General features: G+C 41.5%; 1 protein-coding gene across 1 annotated transcript in view; it reads left to right on the forward strand.

Moving 5' to 3' along the window:
• The first annotated feature begins 995 nt into the window (after positions 1–995).
• The window catches only part of FER (FER tyrosine kinase), a 124616-nt gene continuing 100535 nt past the window's right edge, over positions 996–25076 (forward strand). Inside the window, exons 1-4 of the mRNA XM_072140454.1 lie at positions 996–1129; positions 15228–15326; positions 19091–19170; positions 24648–24916. Coding sequence (XP_071996555.1) covers positions 24710–24916 — 207 coding nt within the window. The 5' untranslated portion in view covers positions 996–1129; positions 15228–15326; positions 19091–19170; positions 24648–24709. The remainder of the gene's footprint in view (positions 1130–15227; positions 15327–19090; positions 19171–24647; positions 24917–25076) is intronic.

The raw sequence follows: 25076 nt of genomic DNA on the forward strand, positions 1-25076 counted from the left end.
ACATCTAGGTAAGTATAAAAGATTTTTTTTTTTTTTAACATATAAAGACTTAAAAAAGGCGATTTGGTGCCCTAAACCTCAGGTCCATAAGGACCTGTAGTTGTTTTAGGATCTCATAGTATCATAGTTTATACGGTTGAAAAAAGACACATGTGCATCAAGTTCAACCAAGGAAGGGAAGGGATTGGATGAGGAACGGATTTAGGGGAAACAATTCTATATAGCATAACAATCAATGTTATTTAGGTGTAATAACACATCTAGACCCTTCTTGAAGCTCTCTGCTGTCCCTGCTGTGACCAGCGCCTGAGGCAGGCTATTCCACAGATTGACAGTTCTCATAGTATACAATCCCTGTCGCCTCCGGTGATTAAACCTTGTTTTTTCCAGACAGAGACAGTGCCCCCTCGTCTTTTGATTTGATTTAATCTGAAACAAGTTACCATCATGTATGTATGTATGTATTTTGAAACTGCTGCATAGAGGTAACAAAGATAATAGGTAAAGTTGTCTTACATCCTATGAGCTATTGATTTGTGGGAAAAAGAAACTACAGTTACTATTTAAGTGAAACATAAAATGGGAAAAATAGCTGAACCTTCAAGGGTTTAAAACAAAACAGGAAACATAAATTACAACAATTCATCTTTTTATCAAATAGGAAAAACATATATATAGGAAATCTGGTACATATTGCACATATTTTTGACGCTCAGGTTTGCGCTTTTTCTCAGGTATTGCTATCACTATGCAGTATGTAGATGAGGGAGGCACAACCTCCAGCTCTGTGCTAGAGGCTACACATGTCGGTGCAGTGACTACATGTACACACATATAGCGGGAGCCGGTACCGCAGCACAGCGCAGGAAGCTGCACACTGCATCCCCTGTCTCCCTACATCCCGCAGCTGCAGTGATGGTCACATGACCCGGACCATTCCATCCCTTCCTCACTGGTCACTGAATGGCTTCCTTCGGGAGTCCTGATTGGCCGAGCCGGCTCCGATCTCCGCCTCTATCCCGTGGTTCCATTGGCTGGAGCCGTGACGCTGCGGTTCGGTGACGCGCTGCCTGTCGGGATCAGTGTTGTCGGTGTTGGCGGAGGTTCCGGGCGGTGGACGAGGCTGCAGGTACCGGATAACTGTGGGGCGGTGGAGGAGGGAGGAAGGGGGTGTAGTGCACGGAGGCTGCAGGGTGTATGGGAGGTGTCGGGAGGACGGGGCCCGGGATGTCCTGTACAGTATACAATGTATCACCCAGCTCTCCTGCCCTGTGTACAGCCTGCGCCCCTCCCTGCACTGCACGTGCCCCGCCCCCCCGGGCACAGTATGGATACAGAAGAGGATTGTCACTATGTATCTCTGTGTACAATGTGTGACTGTCAGCTTACAGCACTGCTGGTGAGGGACATGTAGTAATGTTACTATGTACTGTAGTCAGGGCTCCATATACAGTGCCTGCGGGGAGGTGACCCTCAGGGCCCCCCTATGTATCCACAAGTTATGGGTGCAGCCTGATAATAGAGATGTATTTCCCAGTAGTATATGATAATGTAGGCGGTAATCCGGGGCCCATGGCCACCCAAACCACCCACTCATTTTATGAGAAGGACCTTCTTCCACGAAATCCTCATACATCTGTTTCCGCTCTCAATACACATGTACACGAGCCATTTCAGGACCTTTGAAGGTCCTGTAAACGTCCAGAAACTGCAGAAGCAAAGCAGGCAGAAGTGATGCATCCTCCATTCCCCGAGAAGTTTGATTCCAGTACCATATGTAAATGAATTCTGGACTTGTAGGAGCTATAACATTCGTGCAACCCAGAGCCCGTGGGAGTGTGGTGTTTCCACTTTATCCACTGCTTTACTTCAGCCACGGAAAGAGCTCAGAAAACCGTTCCCACTGCACCTACTACTGTGTTCACACATCAGCACCCAGGTATGACTGCTGTTTTGGCGGCGAGCTCTAGGCCCCGTGTCTTCCTACAGCCTTATGCCTGTTCAGGCTGCAAATTATAAAGCAGATCCTAACAGAGCGCAGCCCAAAAGCATATAACATTCTTGTGCATGAGCCGAGGTGATAAGATATTAGAAGATCGCATCCACATATTTCACCGTTATGGGTCATATCCATAACAAAATCTGAATTCAGACCTCGGACATTAACCTCTGTCACAAAACGAAAATAACAGAGGTCTAATGGATCTGTTAAGATATCTATCGATGTCAGTGGACCTTTAATCACTTCTGTTACTGCCTGTTTGCTCCGCTTTTTTTTGAGCGGAAAATATGGAAGCGGCAATTTTTTCCTTGTCAAATAGAAACACAAAAGTAAGTGGTGCAAGGGAAGCCAGTATAAACAATTTTGACAGAATCGTTAGATCTCATTCATAATTTTTGTGGTTGAACTTAATAGTGGCCATCCGAATGCTGGTGTGAAGCCGATCTTAAAGTATCAAATTTGCATCAGATTTACTGAATGTATCAGGATCTATGCATGTCTATGGCAGCGCTGAGCTAGCTGACTGTTTTTCTGCTAGCTCACGGATGTTCAACCGATTCACCATGAATTTCTCTGGAATTGCTGGTCCCATAGAGGGCTCTGTAGCTATGGTTGGACTAATGTACCAGAACTTTATTCATGTTAGTCATTCTTTTGACTTTGCTCCTCAATGCACATGAGCATCAAAATAACCAGATGATTAAAAAAATAAAGTTTTATTTGCTGTTAGTTTGTACCATGGAAGTGCAGCACTATCTAGGTGAGAATTGTCACAACACCAAATGATGTACCTTTGCAGCTCCCTTGTAGTATCTTCCTAGCATTGATGTAGAGATCTGTGTCCCCCAGACCTCCTGGTTGCCTGGTGAATGGACGCTGCATCCACACAGATGTGGGCTTGAGAATTGGAACATGCATCTTCCTTACATGTATGGAATATCCCATTGGTATACTACAATTGTTCATTTCAGGAAGGTCCAACCCTTCAACCAAAAGAAAATTCACTTACAGTATTTTTCTGACTATAAGGCACACCGGATTATAAGGCGCACCATCAATAAATGGCTGCTAAAACGTCAAGGTTCATATATAAGGCGCACTGGACTATAAGGCGCACCTTTGATTTCTAAGAAAATCAAAGGATTTTTTGTGCGCCTTACAGTCCAAAAAATACGGTATATGCATTCCTGTCTGTACAATCAGATGTAATGTTGGTCCTTATAGCTGGTTAATTGTCACTAACACTATGCTTGATAAAGATGCATTCTATCACCAAACGTTGCTGTGGAATAAAAGGTTCACCTTCTTTTATTCAAATATTGTAGTGCTACCTCTTCATTGGATTTACTAATGTGACCCTTGCCTCAGGGCTTTGCATTAGTTTTGTGGCTGTGCTGCTCTGCGCCCCTTTTTTTTCTAATTAAGGAGGTAGTTATTGTTTATCTCCCTTGACATGGCTCATATTGTGCAGCAGATATGTCAGCATACATTCCACACATAACTTGTACAGTCTACCAGTGATCGACAAAGTGGACAAATCTGCAAACTGAAAAGCACGAAAAGTACATTATATTTACTGACACTCAGTACGTTAAAGGAAACCATCAGCGGTTTCATGCATGAAATACTGACAGACCCTCTTATTACAAGAAAGTTACTTTTACTCTGAAGCCCCTCGGTGTTAGAAAGTCAGACACAAGTGAATAGGAGGAGATCTGTCAGTGATGCTGAGATGGTAAAAAGATTGGTTGACATCTGACAGACTTCTCCCACAACAGAAAATCAACCACTTGTGACATAAGCTTTTGAGCTGAGCTCAATTACTGGTAGTAGTATTCTTACTAATACTTACTGAAAACGAGTTATAAAAATATTTAAATTAGGCTCTGATGCTCCCGATTAACATAGCTATGCTCATCTCCTTGCCCTAAATGGGAGCTGGGGTAATCTCGTGTCAACTGGAAGTGCAGTGAATGTGTGAAAGTATGCTACCCGTACTGTAATGTTTTATACTGGTGGCATACTGCCACATTCATTTTAATGGGCAATACGGCAATTGCAATCCTATTTTCTCTGGTATTTCTATTCTGTATGCCCCATAGAAGTCTATAGGGATGTTTAAAAAACATGTTACATATCTGCTGCATGCGGTTGTGTACCATATGCTGCGGTAGATATGTGCAGCAGCCAGGGAGACCAGAAACAGTGGGGTGCATTCTATCAGCCAGCCATCATATGCCAGCCCACCATGTTTTATACGGATAAGGTACGGATGCAGTGACATACGTGCACATACGAATAATATATCCTTATACGTCGATTCATACGGCACAGAATTGTAGGAATGGAGAAGCCACCCACAGGGAACTTCCAGTCCGCGATGTGGCCGGCTCCTCCCATCCGTCCCTATCTCTCAACATTGTAAGCGCTGGGAGATGGTGTCGGATGAGAGCTGCCGGACGGAAGCTCCCTGTGCTCCCAGGCAATCAAACCGGCGCACAGATCTGATGAATGCGGGACAGCGTTGGACGAGGTAAGTACACGTTTATTATTTTTAAATAGCCCACCCCAGCACTGCCCTAAATTATGTCTAAACTCTCATAACCCCTTTAAGCTGCTTTCCTTATTCACGTTTATAACAACGTTTTCTATTATTATTTGTTCTGTTCATGCCTGAAATAAATAACTAATGGTTTCCAGCAGATAATCTGCTGCAGCGATCACACAACAAAGCTCATGTTTACCACAACACAAATCTGTGTGGACAACTTGATTCAGGCCTCGTTCCATTGTTTTTATATTATACATTTTGGTGAGATGATAATAAAGAGGTTTTTTTTTTTTTTTTACTTTATATTTGTAAGTTTGTAATTTTACATCCCGCTGCAGAATTTTATCTCCAGTTGCAAAGTTCATTGGGTTTTTGGGCAATTTTGCTTTTGACACTGGTGCAGTTTGTAGTTGGTTGGTTGAGGGAAGTAGTATCTGAAGGATCATCCATTCCAGTGCAAGGATAAGCCTGTTATCCAAGAACTCATTACCAACGGCTAGTCAATCACTGCGTGCTATATCCATATCTGGTTGCTACTTGTTAGGTCGCTCTGTTAGAAGTATAAAAGCTACTTGAAGCGCACTAGATCCACATTTTGCCTGACATCCAATATTTACTATAAATGCATTAAAATGCTGTAAATCTAAGGCTTGGTATATATGGCACCATCATTGTGGCTAGGTAAACCATGACCCCCCCCCATTCAAATGTCTTTATAAATTGGGAAAATTAAGTCTAGGACAGTTTCAGACGTGCTGTATCTGACCTTAGTGTCGGGGAAGGCACAGTGCTCCGTTATAGTGATTTGATATGATAGGGGGAATTCATTAATATGTTGCAGGCTCCAACAACGCAGGTCTCGAAAACACACATTTTCTGTGACAGATTCATCATTGTGGTGATCAATCTGTTGTAGTTTAAGATTGTTGATTTTTACTTTTACACCTGTGTTTAGCTGGTGCGCCATAATGTGACTCGCACTCCACAGACTATTTTCCCACATGACTACGTCTCCTTTCTAGAGGCTACACCTTTTTTTTTTGTCACATTAGACCTAAAAATTCCAAAAGAACGCCTTCATAAATGTGTTGGTAAGGTGTTTTAGTCCGTTGCTTTGGTCCAAATCTGCCAGGCTTTTTGGCACTGGTGATTTAATGAATTTACCGCAGTTAGTTCCTGCTTCACCAAAAAAACAGCAGCGCCTAAGTGTAGCCATGATTACAGTGGGGAATCAGGGCATATTATACCATTATATCTCCGGCACAACGGTAGTCTAAAAATCCTCTAAACTAGGTGGTCTTAAAATGCACCCAACAGAGCTTGATGTTATTATGACTGTCTAGTCTAACATTTAAAACTCTAATAAGTCCTCTTAGTTTCATCTTTTCATGTAAATGGATTGGCCGAAGGTTAGAACAACATGTCTGCTGTCTCCCAAAAACGTCTCCTCTCCTGACCCGAGGATGTGTGTCTTATGGCAAGCTCCATTCATTTCTGTACAGCTGAGCTGCAGTATCGGCACAAACCATGGTCCGGTGCATTGTTAGCAGTGATCATTGGAGGTATAAATATAGTAATGGGGATCTATTTCTCTAGGAGTGCCCATCATGGGAAAAACACACTGTAGATTAAGCACTACACATTACAAAATTAAGGTACAGTATATACTCGAGTATAGAAGAGGACCTGCCGGGGAGCGTTGGAAGGTGAGTACACTGTTTGTTTGGTGCGCTGGCAGGCTATGTACTGGGGAGGCTGTGACCAATGCATTTCCCATCCTCGGCTTATGCTCGAGTCAATTTGAAGTGATGAGCGCTTCGTGCTGTAATACTTTTAGCTTCACGATCATACAGCATTTTGATTTTGGAGAGGACATATCAGGGTCCTCATAGATGTTGTTTTTTTTTTTTTTTCGTTTTTTTGGACTATAGGGTCTGCTCGTATACACACGCTAGGCTTGTTCTCTACACACCTCTTTTTATGTATTGAAGTAATGCACATACATTATTTATCCAGGCTAAAAAAGAAATGATACTTGTACAAAGTGGCTTTTTGTGCTAATTGTTTTATCAAAACCAAAAGGTTGCTGTTTTGTGCTGAGCAAACAGTGCTGCTGATGAAACAAACTTTTTGTGTTTCCTTATAACTTGAAATAGAACTTGTCACTAAGAATAACCTCTTTATATTACAGAATTTCTGTGATGTCCTAATACAGATAATGCACTTACTAAGGATTCTTCAATTAAGAGACTTAAAGGGGTTTTCCCACGAAAGAAAATTCTCACATTCCAATCCCCTAGTGTTGCTAACACAATAAAGATCATTTTAAACCCTTACTTTACAATTTTACTCCGTGTTATTGCTGTTTTAGCTCCCTCGGCTGCTCAGTGCAAAATCCCAGGGTGTGGGTGGGGCCTCTTCAAGCAGACACATTATTATCCATCTAGTTCTATGGGGTGACAATGTTGTTACATTATCAGGGTACAGGGTTTATATGCACTTTCATCTGGCTTCTGACATTGTATTAACACACTGACACATAGTAGACGAGGTAGATCAAAGATGCATGAGATTACACAGACTTTTACACTGTGAACTTATCTCTTTGTAGTTTGCAGCTCTTTCTCTCTGCTCACTATCTCCTGGTAGGAAGTAATCAGTGAGTGTCTCTGAGCTCCGTGCAGGGGGCGTGGCTACAGTACACAGCAGAGAAAGACTGAAATCTCATCTACACGATCTACAGAAATCCAAGATGGCGCCTGACCCGGAGTTACAGGGTCGTGTCTAAGGGCAACTGAAGTTGTGTATAGAGAGATAAGTTGGAATTGTATCTGTGAAATACAGGCAGTCCCCGGGTTACATACAAGATAGGGTCTGTAGGTTTGTTCTTAAGTTGAATTTGTATGTAAGTCGAAACTGTATATTTTATAATTGGCGATCCAGACAAAAAAATTTAGTCCCAGTGACAATTGGAGTTTAAACATTTTTTTGCTGTAATGGGACCAAGGGTTATCAATAAAGCTTCATTACAGACACCTTACAGCTGATTATTATAATCTGGGACTATAGTAAAGCATCCAGAGAGCTTCACCAGAGGTCAGAGGGGTCTGTCTGTAACTATGGGTTGTCTGTAAGTCGGGTGTCCTTAAGTAGGTGACCGCCTGTACTGTATTTTTGTTAATAACAGTGAATTAGAGAATGTGTTATTTTGTTATCCTGCGTACATATAAGAAACTTGTCTTCGTGGGAATACCCCTTTGAAACAAAAACCTTTCCACACAGAATTGTTACTCTGAAAGTTTTGTAACTTCAAAATCAAAGGGAGACCGCAGTGGGGGAGATGCATTACGGCTTCTTCACCAGTTTTCTAGCAGAGAAACTATATGAATCTCCCTGTCAATTTTGGAGTTTCTCCAACCAACACGCCACTATGGGCCTGTCAGGGCAGGGTGTGGAGTGCAGGTGTAAACGCCCGGTCTCTCACATTTATTGTAGTCTATAGCAACAAACTTTGCTAGTTCAGATCTGGTCTATAGATCGGAACTGACGGAGTATGTACCCATATTCACTAAGAGGCTGGAGCTTCTCAGTCTGTATGGGCACCGTTATAAACGAAAGTCTTATTGAATCTTCCCCCTGTGACTTTGCACTCTGTACCAATAGATTCTGCTCTGAAATTGCTATGTGTAGTATATCCATTTTCAGAAGATTTGCAGCAGAACTCTCCTCTCTCAATGGAATCTGTAACGCAAGTTTAAGCAAACCTGTTTGGGATTCGGCATAAACGAGAAGATAGCGCTCGGCACAATCCAGATTATTACGGTGGCAAACACAAATCAGTTGTGAGGTAACAGTGTCCACTGCGAATAGACTCCGGTGATCAATTCCTCTCCATATGGCACTAACGGTGTTGCTCAGCTAATGTGAAAAATAGTCCAATGAGTATTCAAAGAGAAAAAGATAAGCGGCACTCACCATAACTGTGCAATCGGTATGTTTATTTCAGGTGCAAGTACAGGGAGGAGCGGGACCTGGCAACGAGTCGTTTCGCGCCTACTGGCGCATCATCAAGCCAATGACGTCGTAAGCGCGAAACGACTCGTCGCCAGGTCCCGCTCCTCCCTGTACTTGCACCTGAAATAAACATACCGATTGCACAGTTATGGTGAGTGCCGCTTATCTTTTTCTCTTTGAATACTTAAGCAAACCTGTTACCAGGAATGTCATTTTACCCTTTTAACCTGTGCTATGCTCATTTTAAAAAATGTTTTTATCGGCGTTCTGAATATTGCCACTACTTTATTCAATTTTATTTCTCATTACCTTGCTCCCTGCCCACAGGAGAGGGTGGGGGGGCAGCTGCAGCCTTTGTGTGCCTGCGTTTCTGTCTCTATCTCCTCGTGCATTCTTTTTCTCTTCTACACCATCCTCTTTCTCCCTTGCCTACTCAATGCAGATGACCAGAGGGAGGGAGGTGTGCAGGGAGCTGGATGAGTGTGAGGAGAGGAGAATCACATACAGGCTGCTACAACCCCTGGGACTCACACTGCCACACACTACCGTCCGGGAGCCAGGTAATGTGAAATAAAGTTTTATAAAGTAGTGGCAGTATATACAATGATGACAAAGGCATTTTTAAAATCTGCATAGCATAGGCTATTGGAACTGTCACCAACTAAAAATTACATTCCTGGTGACGGGTCTGCTGCACACAAACATGATTTTGGCCACTAAATCTCAGGGGCACTAGGCTGAGAGACGGGGCTAAAGAATCCTCCACAGTGTGTATGAGCCCATAGAAATACATGGGGTGTGAGATGACCACAAAAACCTTAGTCCGTATCACCTGAGGAAATGGCGTTCATGTGCATGAGGCCTAAGCCTCTGCATTTTAGACCAGATTTGGATGCAGGTATAAATTTTTTTTTTTTTTTTTTTTTAATTTAATCCTTTTGCAGTTGAAAATAGAGAAATATTAGTTTCTATTTTGCTCTTATAAACACAGAATCAAAGATTTTAATAAAAATGCATGCTGTTCACTTGCCGTCACACCTGACTTTCAAAGTTTCAAATGTGCTCTAAAAATCTATCATAACTACATGTAACTTTAAAGGAAACCTACCACTTAGAATGGCCGGGGTAAGCTGTAAGTACCGAGCACCAGCTCAGGGTGAGCTGGTGCCGGTACTTACTTTCGTTAGTGTTATAAACCACGGTATCGCGGTTTTAACACTTTTTAAACTTTAGAGCAGAAGGGGCTTTGGCGCTGCGCGCGACCGTGCGCGCGCAACGTCTCCGCTATTTCCTATGTAGGCGCGCGCACGATCGTGCGCACGCAGCGCTGAAACCTCTGCTGCTCTAAAGTTTAAAAAGTGTTAAAACCGCGATGCCGCGGTTTATAACACTAAGCTCACCCTGAGCTGGTGCTCGGTACTTACAGCTTACCCCTACCATTCTAAATGGTAGGTTTCCTTTAACTCTTCCACTAACCACATCCTGTCTATTATGATCAGTAATAGATTATGCACCCAGCATTCTGTGGGGTCGCATTGTGCGCCAGTCTTGGCGACGCACAGCATGGCGAATAGACTAATTACATGATTTGTAATGCTCTGCAGTATTATAATAAAAATGTATTATTATTATTATTATTATTATTATAGATTCACCTAATTTATTAGGATGTGCTTTTTAATAAATTTGGAGAATTCCACTCCAGCACACAATGGGATCAAAAACTTTGTATAAGATGCCAGTTTGATAAATTCCCTCCTGTGTTTTTGTGGAGGTCCTTCTGTGAAAACCGCTTTAAAGAATTAAAAAGGTACACAGCCCTTACCAAAGCAGTGGACCTATTCAGGGACGGCACATAGATTGTAATACCTGACTATCGACAGATATTGCCCCTTTTCCAACGAACAAATTTAAGAAGCTGGTAGCAGTCAGCTCTCATGATTCCAATGGATTCCAATGAAAAAAGTTTCATCTTTATTAAAAGAAAATCATCAACCATCAAAATCAAGCATGATAAACCAGCACTAATTTTAAGATCCAGGCACATTGCCTGTGGTAATCTTATTATATTTGTTATTCATGACTGACTTCCTTCCATCTAAAATTAACTTAAAATTTTGTGCTGAAATTGTGCCTTAGTGGCTCTGGTAGGTGTTTGCTGATTCATTGGCTGATACAATGAGCAGAACATTACTTCCCCCAGCAGGAGGAATTTTATTTTATGCTTATTTTATTGTAACTGAGGGGCTCTGGAAATATGCACAAGAGCCCCTTAGGTTCATTAGCATAATTAAAATATTTATTCTAACAAATATAAGAATATTACCACATTCAAGGAGCCTGGATCTATGAGTAATTGCTTCTGGTTTATTATGATGCAGCAGGCAGTACCGCTTAGTGTGAGCCTTTGGAAAAGGTCACAAATACAGGCGGTCCCCTACTAAAGAACACTCGACTTACATACGACCCCTAGTTACAAACGGACCACTGGATATTGGTAATTTATTGTACTTTAGTCCAAGGCTACAATAAACAGCTATAACAGTTATCACAGGTGTCTGTAATGAAGCTTTAGTGTCAGTATTGATTCTTATGACAATCCAACATTTTTAAAATCCAATTGTCACAGAGAACAAAAAAGTTCTGTCTGGGATTACAGTGATTAAAATATACAGTTCCGACTTACATAGAAATTCAACTTAAGAACAAACCTACAGACCCTATCTTGTATGTAACCCGGGGACTGCCTGTATACAGCTTGGCAAAACCCTCCAGAAAAGCAGGGGAACCCAGAAGCCGTGGTACAGTCAGTTGGGCCAAATGTTTCTACTACTATGTTTTTAGTAGTATAATACTAAATGATAGACTGTTAATAGGTGTGACCACATACTATGAGGTCTTTAGTGTGGTGTGTACTATGTGAAAGGTTAGACATTTCTGTTTTCTTCTTTGCTGGATTTCTCCTGTATGTCAGGATTCATTGCTGGTCCGATGACATGAGGAAGAACAAATGCTTGTTTTTTGTGTACATACACCCTGTGGTGTTGGAGATACACGGTGAATGGGGTAAAGCTATCCATTGCCTCTAGCTGTTAGTGAGTCCTCTCTGCATGTTTGTTTAGTTCTGAAGGACTACTATAATATTTTGTCCAGACTGTGGTTTGAGTGGATAGAGACAATTGTTGAGCAGGTGTAGCTTGATAAAACAAAGTGAAGTAACACATATTTGAGTGGCATCTGGAATTTAGAAAGAAAGAAAATTTAAATTGGAGAATTTAGAGAGTCTAAGGGCACCCTGGAGGGGAGCGCTGCTCACCCCTCCCCTCTCCATAGGAAATGGTGCCACCCAGCCATTCTTATGGCCAAAGATGGAGCATGCTGATGGAGTTTCGGTCACGAAACGGTGAGTAGAAGTTGTATTCACCATACCAAGCCCTGGGCGCCGTCTATGATAACTTATATCTAGCCAAAAAATTATGCCCCTTGAACAATTGTGTCAAAGCGGCAAATTTGCGCAGGTGGTCAGCGTGGGGAGATAAGAATGGCAGGGTAGAAGAATGAGGTGTAAAACGTGACTTATATTCAAATTGGTGGAAGTTCAATTGTAGTCAACGCAAGGTGTTTTGGGGGTGCAGGGGCAGTTTTTTCTCTAATACCTCCACAATTCAACTTGACAGGTAGGATTCCCCGCCTCTCCAAGGATAGGAAACAACTTGGAATCTATTTAAAGGGGTCCCTCCCCCCTGTTCCTCAGAAGCCTCTGCATCGGTAGAACAGATATGCAAGGCTGCCACTTGGAAGAATCCCATGACTTTCTTTCAGCATTATACATTGGACATTAATTCTTCCGATCTCTCTTTCGGGCTGAAAGTGCTCTCGGCTATTGTCCCGCCCTAGTCAGCACTCCTTTGATATTTCTCCTGTCAAGAGCCAATGTGGAGGTGTTGGGAAAAGATTAAGATTGCTCTTACAGGTAATTGGATTTTCTGTAACCTCCCCAATGGCAGTGTTTTCCCTTCATGTTCCTATTGTTAGTTTGCATAAAAGTTCAAGCATCTAACAAAGGGAACAAGGGGAAGGGACCCCTTTAAAAAGATTCCAAGTTGTTTCCTGTCCCTGTTGAGGCGGGGCATTCCTCCTGTCAAGTGCCGCACAGGGTAGATGTATATATCTGTCTACGCCAGAAAAGTGGGGTAATTTGCACCTGAAATGCCACATTTACTGAAGGTTTTAGAACATTTTTATGCTCTTTTCTGTGGTCATGCCAAAAAATTAACCCACGCTCCAGATAATTTAAAGGGGTTGTCCGAGAGTTATGAAAATTAACTAAAGGTGGCCGGAGGGGGCTGCTTAAAAAAATAAAGAACTACTTACCTTCCGGCTCCCTGTGGGTGTCCCACGCTGCTGACGCTCCGGTCCGGGCGCCATGTAAACAAACATGGCCACCGGAGCAGCCCTGGACTCAGCTTCTGCCCGTGGCCGGGCACGCCTATCCGTCCCTATTCACAGCATTGTGTATGCGGGCCGGAAAGTTGTCGGGTCCGGCTGGAAGCTGAGTCCAACGCTGCTCTGTTTACATGGCGCCCGGACCATAGCAACAGCAGCGCGGGACACCAGAGGGCACCGGAAGGTAAGTAGTTCTTTATTTTTTTTTTAAACAGCCCCCTCCGGCCACCTTTAGTTAATTTTCATAACTCTCGGACAACCCCTTTAATATCGTGGCGCAGTAAACTAGACCAACTAACAGGAGGTGCAGAGTACAACTCTTCAGTCTTATACTGCCCCAGATAAATCCTCCAGCATTAGACACAGTGATAAATACAGTCTTGTTCTACACTGCATTGGTCTAAAAACCGACACATTAATACATCTCCCCCAATGTGTTGTCAGTCTGTGAATAAACTTTTGGCCCTGACAGCAGCACAGATGCTGTTGTCACCACAGAGTTGTGCCTGTTTTATCCTCAACATCTTCTAGGGAGCCTCCGATCTCCCCATTTACCTTATTTATTACTTTGATGTACTTACAGGAATTTCATTGTACGCAAAACATTTTTTTCCCTATATTTATACAAAACCTGCTTTTTCATTCAGTCATATGGTCTTCACAGCTGTTTAGAGAGGACCTGTCTCCCTTAAAAAATACTAAAGAAAGCAGCTCCTAGTGCTACAACAGATGCAGCAGTTTTACACTGCTAGCGTTATGGTAATCCTCCAACAACACTAACAAACACTGCTGCGCTGTGCACTAGAAACGCTGGACCGCTCTCAAAGCGGTCCAGCATATTCATGGCCTCACTCCATAGGCCTGCGGTGACTGCCGCGCATCATGCGGCAGTCACCGCCCCTAATCCTGCCCCCTTATGAATATGCCGGACCGCTTTGAGAGTGCTTCAGCTTTTCCAGTGTACAGCGCAGCAGTGTTTGTTAGTGTTATCGGAGGTTTCTGATAACACTAGCAGTGTAACACTGCTGGCACTTTTGTAGCACTAGGAGCTTTTTATTTTAGGAAGCAGCTCCTAGTGCCGTTTTTGAGGGTGACAGGTCCAAATTTTGAAGAAGTTTAGTTAGCGTAGCTTGTTTTTGCTCTATTTTAATTGCAGCATTTAATTGGTAAGGTCTAAACCTTACATTCATTACGACTTATCTGACAGTTTTCTGTGGGGGAGAAAACACATGAAGCTTCCCCTCCCTGCCAGTTTTTTGGCTTTGCTGACTCGCATGCCACTTTTGGGTGTGTCGGCGGATAGAGAGCGGGCATGGGCCAGGCCTTCATGATTTACTACAGTCTCAACCGGAAAACCAGTGGAGACTATAGCAAAAAAACCTCTGAAACGGTAGAGTTTGTGGTCCCGTTTACCATGAGGCCGTAGCCTTTTAACGGACACGGGGCTGGAGTGCCAGCGTGCGTTTAAAACGCCAGTCTTAATGAATTCCCTCTATACAATGCAACAGTTAAGCTGTGAGAGCCTCTTGTGGAAAGGCTGTAGTCTAATTGTAGTTTGCACAGAGCTGGGAAGCACAGGTTACCAATGGCTGTAAAGCCTGAGCCTGTTTACATATAAAGCTTGTAACTGGGTGCGTCACTAATCATCACCAGATGGTCTATAACACTCCTTTAATATAGCAATAAAGATTAATATTGATGTGTTGAACCACAATCACATCAGGAAAGGTCCAACATGTAACCTTTTAATTCGTTGCTATTAAATAGAATGATTAACCTTGAAATAATGTCATCATATTACTAATGAAAGTATATATCAGACTGCTCCTCTGATGCTGCCCCCTACACTCCTGCATTGCTCCTAGATCACTTATCAACATGACAGATGGTTCCTTTTTGGATTCTTGTGGAACGTCCTTGGGCCTCCATGTGTCATAATCTGGATCCACATTGTGTTCTAAGCTGGGTTCTCATTACTCACATCCATGTTCTGACCATAAACTAAGCCCTTACAGTTCTTGTAATAGATTTTTCCTTCTTCTAAGAACTGCAGTGCATTGTCACTACGGAAGAGTAGTCCTCTTTGTAAATGTGTGCCATGATCTGTTTTTTCCACACACGAGTCTCTCATCAGTTCCTTGTATTGTGAATGTGTAGCCTGCAGCAAGGCTTAGTGAGCGGATGTTACTGACACTTGCATTCCTCTGTCTGCAGAAAGGAATTCCATCCAAACAGGATTTTTACCCAGCGGTCTGAAGTTTCTCCTTGGCCTAAAGACACCAGCTTCAGCATGCAAGGAAATGAATGAACTAGGTACAGTATGTAGCTAAATCAAAGTGATCTTCCAGGCTGCTAATAATGCAGATGTATTTTGCCCAATTGTGGTGGGGGTTCATTCGCACTCCTTACACACTGGCACATATCGGTTGAACAAGTTAAGATGACATTGCACAGAAGGGAAGGATGTCATTGTTGACTTTCTGGTAAAGCAACAAGAGGAAACAGTCCAGAAAGATTATTTAAGTCAAAATGAAAAATCATGCTTTTTTACTTTAGTTATTGAGCATATAGTCTAGCCTTGGCAGTAAATTGCTATTCAAGTGGTTGTCCAGGGAGTTTTTTTCAAAACTTGGCCAAAGAGTTGATGGGACCATCTTCTGTGTATTAACTATTTATAAACAAAGTTTAAAATGTATTTGTTTCATTAAATTTCCCTTTCCACCTTTTTATCATATATTTCTTTGTGTGGTAGTTATGCACTGGGCAAATATCAGTTGGGTTATCAAGGGAATCTCAAATAAGCTAAAGCCACTTCTACTGAAGGGAAAAAATAATGCTATTAAATTAAGAGATTACCGTATGTGTTTGAGTATAAGACAAGGCACCTAATTTTACCACCAAAAACTGAGAAAACCTATTGACTCGAGTATAAGCCTAGGGTGGGAAATGCATTGGTAACAGCCTTCCCAGTAGTATATAGCCTGCCAGCCAGCCCCCTGTGGTATAAAGGTAGGCAGCCAGCCAGCCCCCAGTAGTATATAGTCAGCCAGCCAGCCCCCAGTAGTATTTGGCAGCCGGCCAGCCCCCATTATGCCCAGCATATAAAACAATAAACTGAGTACTCACCATTCCGACGCCCTGGCAGGTCCTCTTCTTTTCCATGTACGCCAGCTCCAGGTTGCGACAGGTCTGTTCTCACGAACCTGGAGCTGACCTTGTGCTGATGGCACCGGTGTACATGAAGTAAGAAGATTACCTGCCCGGGGTCGGAAAAGTGCCTACTGGGTTTATATTTTTTTTATACCAAAGTATAAACCGAGTGGGGAATTTTCAGCATAAAAATTGTGCTGAAAAACTGGGCTTATACTAGAATATATACTGTATATCAGGGGTCTCAAACTCAATTTACCTGGGGGCCGCTGGAGGTAGATTCTGGGTAAGGCTGAGCCGCATCAAGTTTTCCACACAAAATGCGCTTACAAAATATCATTATTCAGATTCAAATGTCATGGCGTCTCCCAGCGCAAGGAAAGCCCCGAGCTGGGAGACGTGTTCTCTCTATGAACGCGTCCTGTGCACCGAGGGGTCCCAAGCTCCTACCGCACTGAGCCCAGTCAGGGACACTCCATCCCCCCCTCCCCCCCGGTACTTGCCTCCCCGTGTCCCTCCCATCGAAGAAGATGAAGTCGCCGCTCTGACCTTCACCAAGTGGGTTCAGAGCGGCGACTTCATCTTCTTCAAGTACCGGAGGGAAGGGGATTAACCGGTTACGGGCCCTTTACTGTTTTTTCATGTCCATTTTTCACTCCCCACCTTCAAAAATCTATAACTTTTTTATTTTTACACGTAAAGAGCTGTGTGATGGCTTGTTTTCTGCGTAACAAATTGCACTTCATAGTGATGGTATTAAATATTACATGCCATGTACTCGGAAGCGGGAAAAAAATTCCAAATGCAATGAAAATGCATTTGCGCCATTTTCTTGTGGGCTTGGATATTACGTCTTTCACTGAGCGCCCCAAATGACATGTCTACTTTATTCTTTGGGTCGGTACGATTAAGGGGATACCAAATTTGTATAGGTTTTATAATGTTTTCATACATTTACAAAAATTAAAACCTGTACAAAAATTATTTTTTTGATTTTGCCAACTTCTGGCGCTAATAACTTTTTTATACTTTGGTGTACGGAGCTGTGGGTGGTGTCATTTTTTGCGAAATATGACAATATTTTCAATTATATCATTTTTAGGACTGTACGACCTTTTGATCACTTTTTATAGATTTTTTTATATTTTTCAAAATGGCAAAAAAGTGCCATTTTCGACTTTGGGCGCTATTTTCCGTAACGGGGTTAAACGCATTGTAAAAAACGTTATCATATTTTGATAGATCGGGCATTTTCGGACGCGTCGATACCTGATGTGTTTATGATTTTTACTGTTTATTTATATTTATGTCAGTTCTAGGGAAAGGGGGGTGATTTGAAATTTAATGTTTTTTATTATAATTTTTTTTTTAAAAACTTTTTTTTATTTTTATTTATACTATTTTTCAGACTCCCTAGGGTACTTTAACCCTAGGTTGTCTGATCGATCCTATCATATATTGCCATACTACAGTATGGCAGTATATGGGGATTTTCCTCCTCATTCATTACAATGTGCTATCAGCACATTGTAATGAAGGGGTTAAAACGAAATAGTTCCGTAGACCCGAGGCTACCATGGAGACGGATCGCTGCCCCCGGGGGAGCGGCGATCCCAGGTAAAATGGCGGCGCCCATGCGCCGCTATCTTTTTGAGGCTGCCGGCAGCTTTGCCGGCAGCCATCGCTGTGAAAGCACCCGCGATCGGTGCTAGCACCGATCGCGGGTGTTACCGGTAAGCCTTTGCTGCAATATGCAGCAAAGACTTACCGGCTATGGAGAGGGCTCAGCAGCTCTCCATGCAGCGCGACCCGACCGCCGCCGTGAATACACGGCGGGCGGTGCTTTTCCAGGTGGGGGCCGCAAAATGTTGGCCCGCGGGCCGCAGTTGGCCGCGAGTTTGAGACCCCTGCTGTATATAGAGCTGTGAACCTGCCATTTGTAAAAAGCTTTTCTTTTTTTTGACCAAGAAAAAGTCTGTAAACATGGTTTAAGCTAAATGTCTTGTCCAGAGAAAATAATAGATGGCCAATCTGCAGTGTAAGCCATCAATATCTAATTGTTTGGGTGTAGGGGACTACAACTATATTGATCAAGGCTCAGCTGTGCAGAGCAAGCTACAACTTTAAATCCAAAGCCCCATTTGTGAAATCACCCTTTGTTTCTAAATGCCAGAAACGCGTTTAGCTGCTTTTGTAAAAGTTTTCAATATTGCTGTAAGTAACTGTGTTAGCATTAGGACATAGCTGCTTATTCTTTCAGCAATAATGAAAAAATAGCCAAACGCATGGTAACATCCAAAAATGCCAGGTGTGAACGCATCCAAGTGTGAATTTACTTATCATTAAAACGCTTGAAAAGATTAAGCATTTTTCTCATACATAATACCGTATGTTTCTTTTCCCACTCACTGGGCTAATACCACTCTACCCCCTTCTTCATAAACGGACATAGCACACTTTGAAATCTCTAACATATTTAGTTTTGGTTTACCAACATTGCAAAATGCAAGTATGTGAAGAGGAGAGGGGGGAGGCAGCAAGGTCATAGAGAGAAGCGGGGAGCAAGGTAAACGGATGTTGCTGCATTTAAAGGAGTTGCCCATTTGTACCTACCCTGTTAAAGTCCATATTATACTTGCCCTGTTAGTGATCAACACTTGTTATAAATCGCTGATGTCTGTGGGGTCTACACCCTTGTAGCTCCATTTCAGCCAAATTCTGATACATTGGCACCAAAGAATGGAATGGAAAAGATGCTATATTGTTTCTTGTTGATAAACATTCATAAGTGTTATGCATTTACTTACTGTTCCGTTGTTCAATAGAAATACTTTTAGAGAAGAATTTAAATATTACACTTCAAGAGAAATGACTGAGCAGCAACTGTTTAGTGATGTTATGTTTTTTTTTTTTCTTCTTTCAATTAGATAAGTGGCATAAATCACCTGAGGCTAAGTAACTGAATTTCGGAGTGGAACCAAATCCTGCTGCTGTAAAGTAGTGAATTGTAAGTTGTCTTTATATTCAGTTATCTCAGCAGTTTTGAAAAAGTAATTTATTGGATGCCATAAAGTGAACCTGTCATTAGGTTCCAATAGTCTATGTTATGTTGCAAACTGTGTCTCAGGCTCCTCATGCATTCTCTCTCTCCTCCTCACTCATCCAACTCGCTCAGCTCCTCCCTCTTTCTGTCATGTGCATCGAACAGGCAGGGGAAGGAGAAGGGGGTGTGGAGGAGATGAAGAATGTATTAGCAGACTGAGACACAGGCTGCTGCAGGATTCACCACACTCTACTGGCAGTTTTATAAAGAAGTGGCAGAATGCTGACCAAAAGCATTTTTGCATTTCGCATAGCAGAGACTAATGGAACCGGTCACCCAAAAAAGTACGGGGTCACTTTAAATTTAACTTTTTTAATGTTTTAGTTAAAGTACAACTCAATAGCTCTTGGGATTTAGGACAAATTTGCCTATTACTTTCATTACCTCTGTCCAGCAGTTTCATTTTAGCTTGTCCCTGCAGTAGTCGTCTCCCCTGGCAGTGTTGATTATGTCTGTAAGGCCCCTTTCACACTTGCGTTTTTCACGCGCGTTTTCTGCGCGTGCTTTTGACGCGCAGAACTTGCATTGCATTGCATTTAAACGTGAAAAACTCACCATACAAGTCTATGGAGATGCATCAAAAACGCATTGCACTCTGAGACACTTGCAAGTGCAATGCGTTTTTCACGCATCAATTGCCATAGAAAAGATAGAGCTCTGCGTGAAAAACGCATTGAAATTGCATTGAAATTGCATTGAAAACGCGCGTGAAAAACTGAGACACTGAACAAACTCTGACTGAAAACTGATTGCACTCTGATGCAAAATGCGCGTTTTTCACTGACCAAAAACTGATCGCACCCTGATCAAACTCTGACGTGAAATGCAACGCGAGTGTGGAAGGGGCCTAAGACCATGACTTGTATACTATAGAAACTAGTTAGATTCTAACTGTTGGAGAGAAAGGGCTGCTGCTCCCTGCTCACTCTGGAGAGAAGGGGAGGTGGTGTGATGCATTCTGTGTGTAGCTAGCAGGAGAGTCTTGTGTCTGTGCAGATATGTAAAAGAAGAAGCCTCCTGATAAGAATGAAGAACCAGGGTTCTCCTGTTAATCATCAGCCCTTCCATTCATGTCTCTGATTCTGCAGAAAATTCTCTTTCTCAACCTGTACCTCAAGCTGTATCACAGACTCCTCTGCAGTAACCCTCCCCACTATCAGATTTTTGGAAACTATATGGTCACAGCAGAGAAACTGTTAACCCTTAGTGCTCACACAGCACAATCTGTACTCTGTATGTAATTGATTCACTGCTGGTTGCTACTACTTTTTACATGCTTCATGTGCTTCCATGTGATGAAAACTGCCAGGCTAGTTAAATAGTAAATTTCATTGGATAAAACCCTTTTATCAAATTTTGCATCAATCAGTTGTTCAACAACGTGTTTTGTAATATATCTTGCCAACAAAGAAAGAATTCTTCCTCCGTCTTTTCCAAACTGATTTGTTACTCTCAAATTTCTGAGCCCTGTCTACGTCTCTCATGATAGCCAAGAGAGTGAAGACACACAGTCTCCACAATTACTCCAGATTTCTGTCTTCAACAGATTAATTAATCTACCCCATTGTAAGTTCTTTGCCGAGTGTTTTCCTTGTTGGTGTGTCCACGCCTTTAAGTTTTCCCTAAGGAAAATTTAATAATGTGGTTTACTACTCGTAAGTTTATTTAATTGACCGACATTTTAATATAGGTTATCAATGTGAAATCAGAAGGGGGTGGACCCCTGGCACTACTCTGCTACCACAACTGTACAGCTTATGGAGATAAAAGTAGAAACCTACCTACACTGTGTAGCAGCAGGGCCCAGTTACTGAAGCTCTGTTACATAGGCTGAGATCAAAATGGCAAACATTTTGGCATGTACAGGCGGTCCCCTACTTAAGGACACCCGACTTGCAGACAACCCATAGCTACAGGCGGACCCCTCTGCCCACTGTTTTCTCTGGTGAAGCTCTCTGGATGCTTTACTATAGTCCTAGACTGCAATGATCAGCTGTAAGGTGTCTGTAATGAAGCTTTATTGATAATCCTTGGTCCAATTACAGCAAAAATTTTAAAACTCCAATTATCACTGGGACAAAAGAAAAAAAATTGTCTAGAACTTCAATTATAAAATATACGGTTTCGACCTGCATACAAATTCAACTTAAGAACAAACCTCTGGACCCTATCTTGTATGTAACCCGGGGATTGTGCCTGTACTTGTTTGCTTTTATATTTGGCTTGTAGGTTTGGTGTTTTTTTATAATTGCCTAGCTATACAGAGGTATATAACATGGGTCTTTTTTTGCTGTACGTCTACAGTGAGCAGTTTCCCATTAAGAACCAGAGGTTTGGTGTCTGTGCTTTGATAATCAATGTTTTTCTTGCCAGAGAGGCGTATGATGAACATGTGTAATATTTGGTTGCTTCCCAAGTTCAGCTAATGTACCCAGCAATGAGGAGATAGTTTTCTGGCTGTTCAGTATATTCCACCCCTGCCTACTCTCTACAGCCCAAATTGAGAGGCAGCCAGTTGACTATTTAATGAAAACAATGCGGCTGCAGATAATTACAGAAGGTCACGGCCCCTCTAGTGACTAAATACTGTATAGTTTATCTCCAGGCTTCTCTGCAGGAAGACATTTTGTAAGACACAGATATGTTGCTTCTGTTTATTCTCTATGTATAATGTCTAAGTGCAAATCGGCATGAATAGATTTTTTTTGCAGTTGTCTTATTTCATGAAAGCTTGATTTTATGCTTTACTTTATTGACTGTATTGTATTTGATTTTAAACTGTTCAAAATGGGGGTCTGAAACCAAGTGATAACCTAACTGATTCCCATATCAGTCAGTCTGACACACAGCTAAGGCCTAAGGCCTTTAGAACTGGTTTCAGAAATACTGCTCACTGCAGGAAAATGGGACAGAACAATTTTTTTAATGTATATTATGAGGTTTACTATTTGTTAGAAATAGAAAAAGATTTTAAGGAGCTCTGGGGCAGCATTCCGTACAATGCACTCCTTATTAAAAACCATTTCTATTATGTTTTTAATATTTCAGTTTATAGTGTCATGTGTTTTATTTGGATAGTATTGCTATTGGAGAAAAATGATTGAGAGGATACAGGATATATAGAGTTAGCAACTATACTCCACTGTAAACCAGTAAGAGCACTACCCCCCCCCACTCCGTTTCTTAAGCTGCTACAGAGAGGGAGGGGGCCAGGGCTGAGGGAGCAGGGGGGGGGCGGTCTGAGGCAGTGGAGTAGCCTGTGAGGGCTCTGGTAAATGCCCCAGGAGCCAATAAGTCTCATTAGCAAAATTTTACAAGTTGAATTTAGAAGAAAGGAGTCCATTGATACCAAATATAAGAAGATTACCACAGTCACAGTGCCTGAATCAATTTATAAATGTCCTTGGTTGATCATCTTTATTTTTCTTTAAAGAAATATTTATAAAGTTTTTAAATAAAAAAAAAAAATTGCTATAAATTTTTAGTTACGGTTTAAATTTCAGCAGACAAATAATTTTTCACTTCAAATCAGCAGTGTCTATGGGTATGTTAACTTGTTTTAGCATTGAAAAACACAAGAAATAAGGTGTTTGAATGTAACAACCTGCATCGGGTGTGTTTTTCTGCCTCTGCGAGATAAATCATTGCATGAAACCTATATATAGAACATGAGGCAATTATAGTCTCCAAATATTAGATGCATCTTGAGTTGTCATCGCCTGCTTATCTGTGTCCCAGTTTTGAAATCTGTGGGTACAGAACTAGTTTTTCAAGATAAAAGGGCTGAGTTTTAATTAGTGATGCCGCCTGTGGGGTGTGTAATAAGTATAATAGCTGAATAGATGTAGCGACCAAGCAACTCTATTACCAATATGATAATTGTGAATTTTTTTTTTAATCAAATGATTTTTTTAGACTTTTTTAGCTCAGTGCTGGTTTCTAAGTGTCTGTTGTAATTGCGCTTTGCATGTACTTGTTTATTGGTTTATGTAGTTGCCACTATTGGAATTAGATCTATAAGAAGTTGTATGTGTCATGCACAGTGCTTTAAAGAATTGGCACCTTGCTGCCTTTTCTTTCTCTCCCTTTAATTCCAGAAAGCAGCAGGGTTTTGGACATTTCATCCGATTTTATTTTTTTTAAATATTAACATTTTTAATGATGTCCTACTTCTACATATAGAGTTACTTTGATCTGTATATACCTTTTGTATAGATCTGCAAAGGAGCCAAAAACTCCAGCACTTTAGTTGTGGACTTCTGAGATACTGATAAGTATGCATTCTGATAAGAGAGCACAGAAAACAATGAGCTGCCATAAGAGAAAAACATCAAACTAAACTAAAGATCTACATTTCTGAACATGAGAGAATATTTAATGTTTATAAAATACATTTCTTTGTACTTTTCTCTTTTTATTTCTACATACTCTTTTCCTTGCTCTAAAACTTAAGAAAAAAAGCCCCTCTAAAGTGAGTGTAAGGTTTTCCTGTCAATGCGGTAATGTAAGAACGTACAGCTTTTTAGTATCTCTTTGGATTCAGTTGTATTTGTACACATTAAAGGACATCTACCACCAGGATAAAGGATTGTAAACCATGCACACTTCCATGTTGGTATGCGCCCTCTCTGCCAGGATTTACTTTTCTTAAAGCTTTTTATGCCCTTGTTTTAAGAGAGAAGACTTTAATAATTATTTTAATGAGCCTAAGAGGCTCCAGGCTCCAATAACACCTACGGAACCTGGAGCCCCTCAGGCCCATTTTGCATAATTTTTAAAACTTGTTTTGGTATAAATCAGGGCATAAGAAGCTAAATGAAGAGCAGATCCTGCCAGGGCACACACCTGCATGTAAGTGTGCTTGGTTTACAGCCCTTGATCCTAGTGGTCGATGTCCTTTAAGTGTACAGTGACCATTTGAAGGAGGCTACCTTGAAAGGGAAAGATGATATTTTTGAAGTCCTGCTGATCACTACTTCCTGATACAATTTCAGCACACTGGACATGCAAATTTCCAGTCATATCATGTATGTCCAGACAGGACCCTAAGTGTGTGTGTGTTTATGGGGGACTTGTAGTGGGTCATAGTGTCCGATTTATTTTAAGCTACTTAAAATCTATTTTTGAAAAATTAGGCAACCTATTTGACATCTTGATGGACTACCCTTCAAGTTAATAGAAATTGTTAGCTGGGTAACTGTGCTGTATATTGTGCTATACATAAGTTTATAAATTGTAGGCTTAGAACTTTACCTTTGAATTTTAAATGTATAGCTATTAATATTCATAATATGTAAATTGCTGTAAAACTTGGCATGAATGTAACACTTGTCGATAATAAGTAAGCACGTTGTAATGTTGTTCTTTTCATTGTATTTTAGACGTTTGGGCATGTGCTGACCATTTTCCATCAAGACCAGACCCTCTAAGTGCCTTTGTAAAGATGGGGTTTGGCATGGACCTTAAATTTTCACATGATGCTTTGTTAAAGCTTCAAGACTGGGAGCTGCGTCTCCTGGAAACTGTGAAAAAATTCATGGCCTTGAGGATTAAAAGTGACAAGGATTATGCCTCTACTCTGCAAAATCTTTGCAATCAAGTTGATAAGGAAAGTGGTCCTCAGCTTGACTACATCAGCAGTGTATCCAAGGTAAGGGTAGGGCTGGGTTGACATGATTAATATGCCTTCCAGGGTTATTTGGATCTTTGCCTTACGTCGATCAGAAATCCTGAGAGGTTATATATACTAGAAATGCACATTATATTTTTTTATTACACATTAAAAATAATTATTGGATATTTATGAATCT

Source organism: Engystomops pustulosus, chromosome 1 (assembly GCF_040894005.1).
Source record: "Engystomops pustulosus chromosome 1, aEngPut4.maternal, whole genome shotgun sequence".
Taxonomy (NCBI): Eukaryota; Metazoa; Chordata; class Amphibia; order Anura; family Leptodactylidae; genus Engystomops; species Engystomops pustulosus.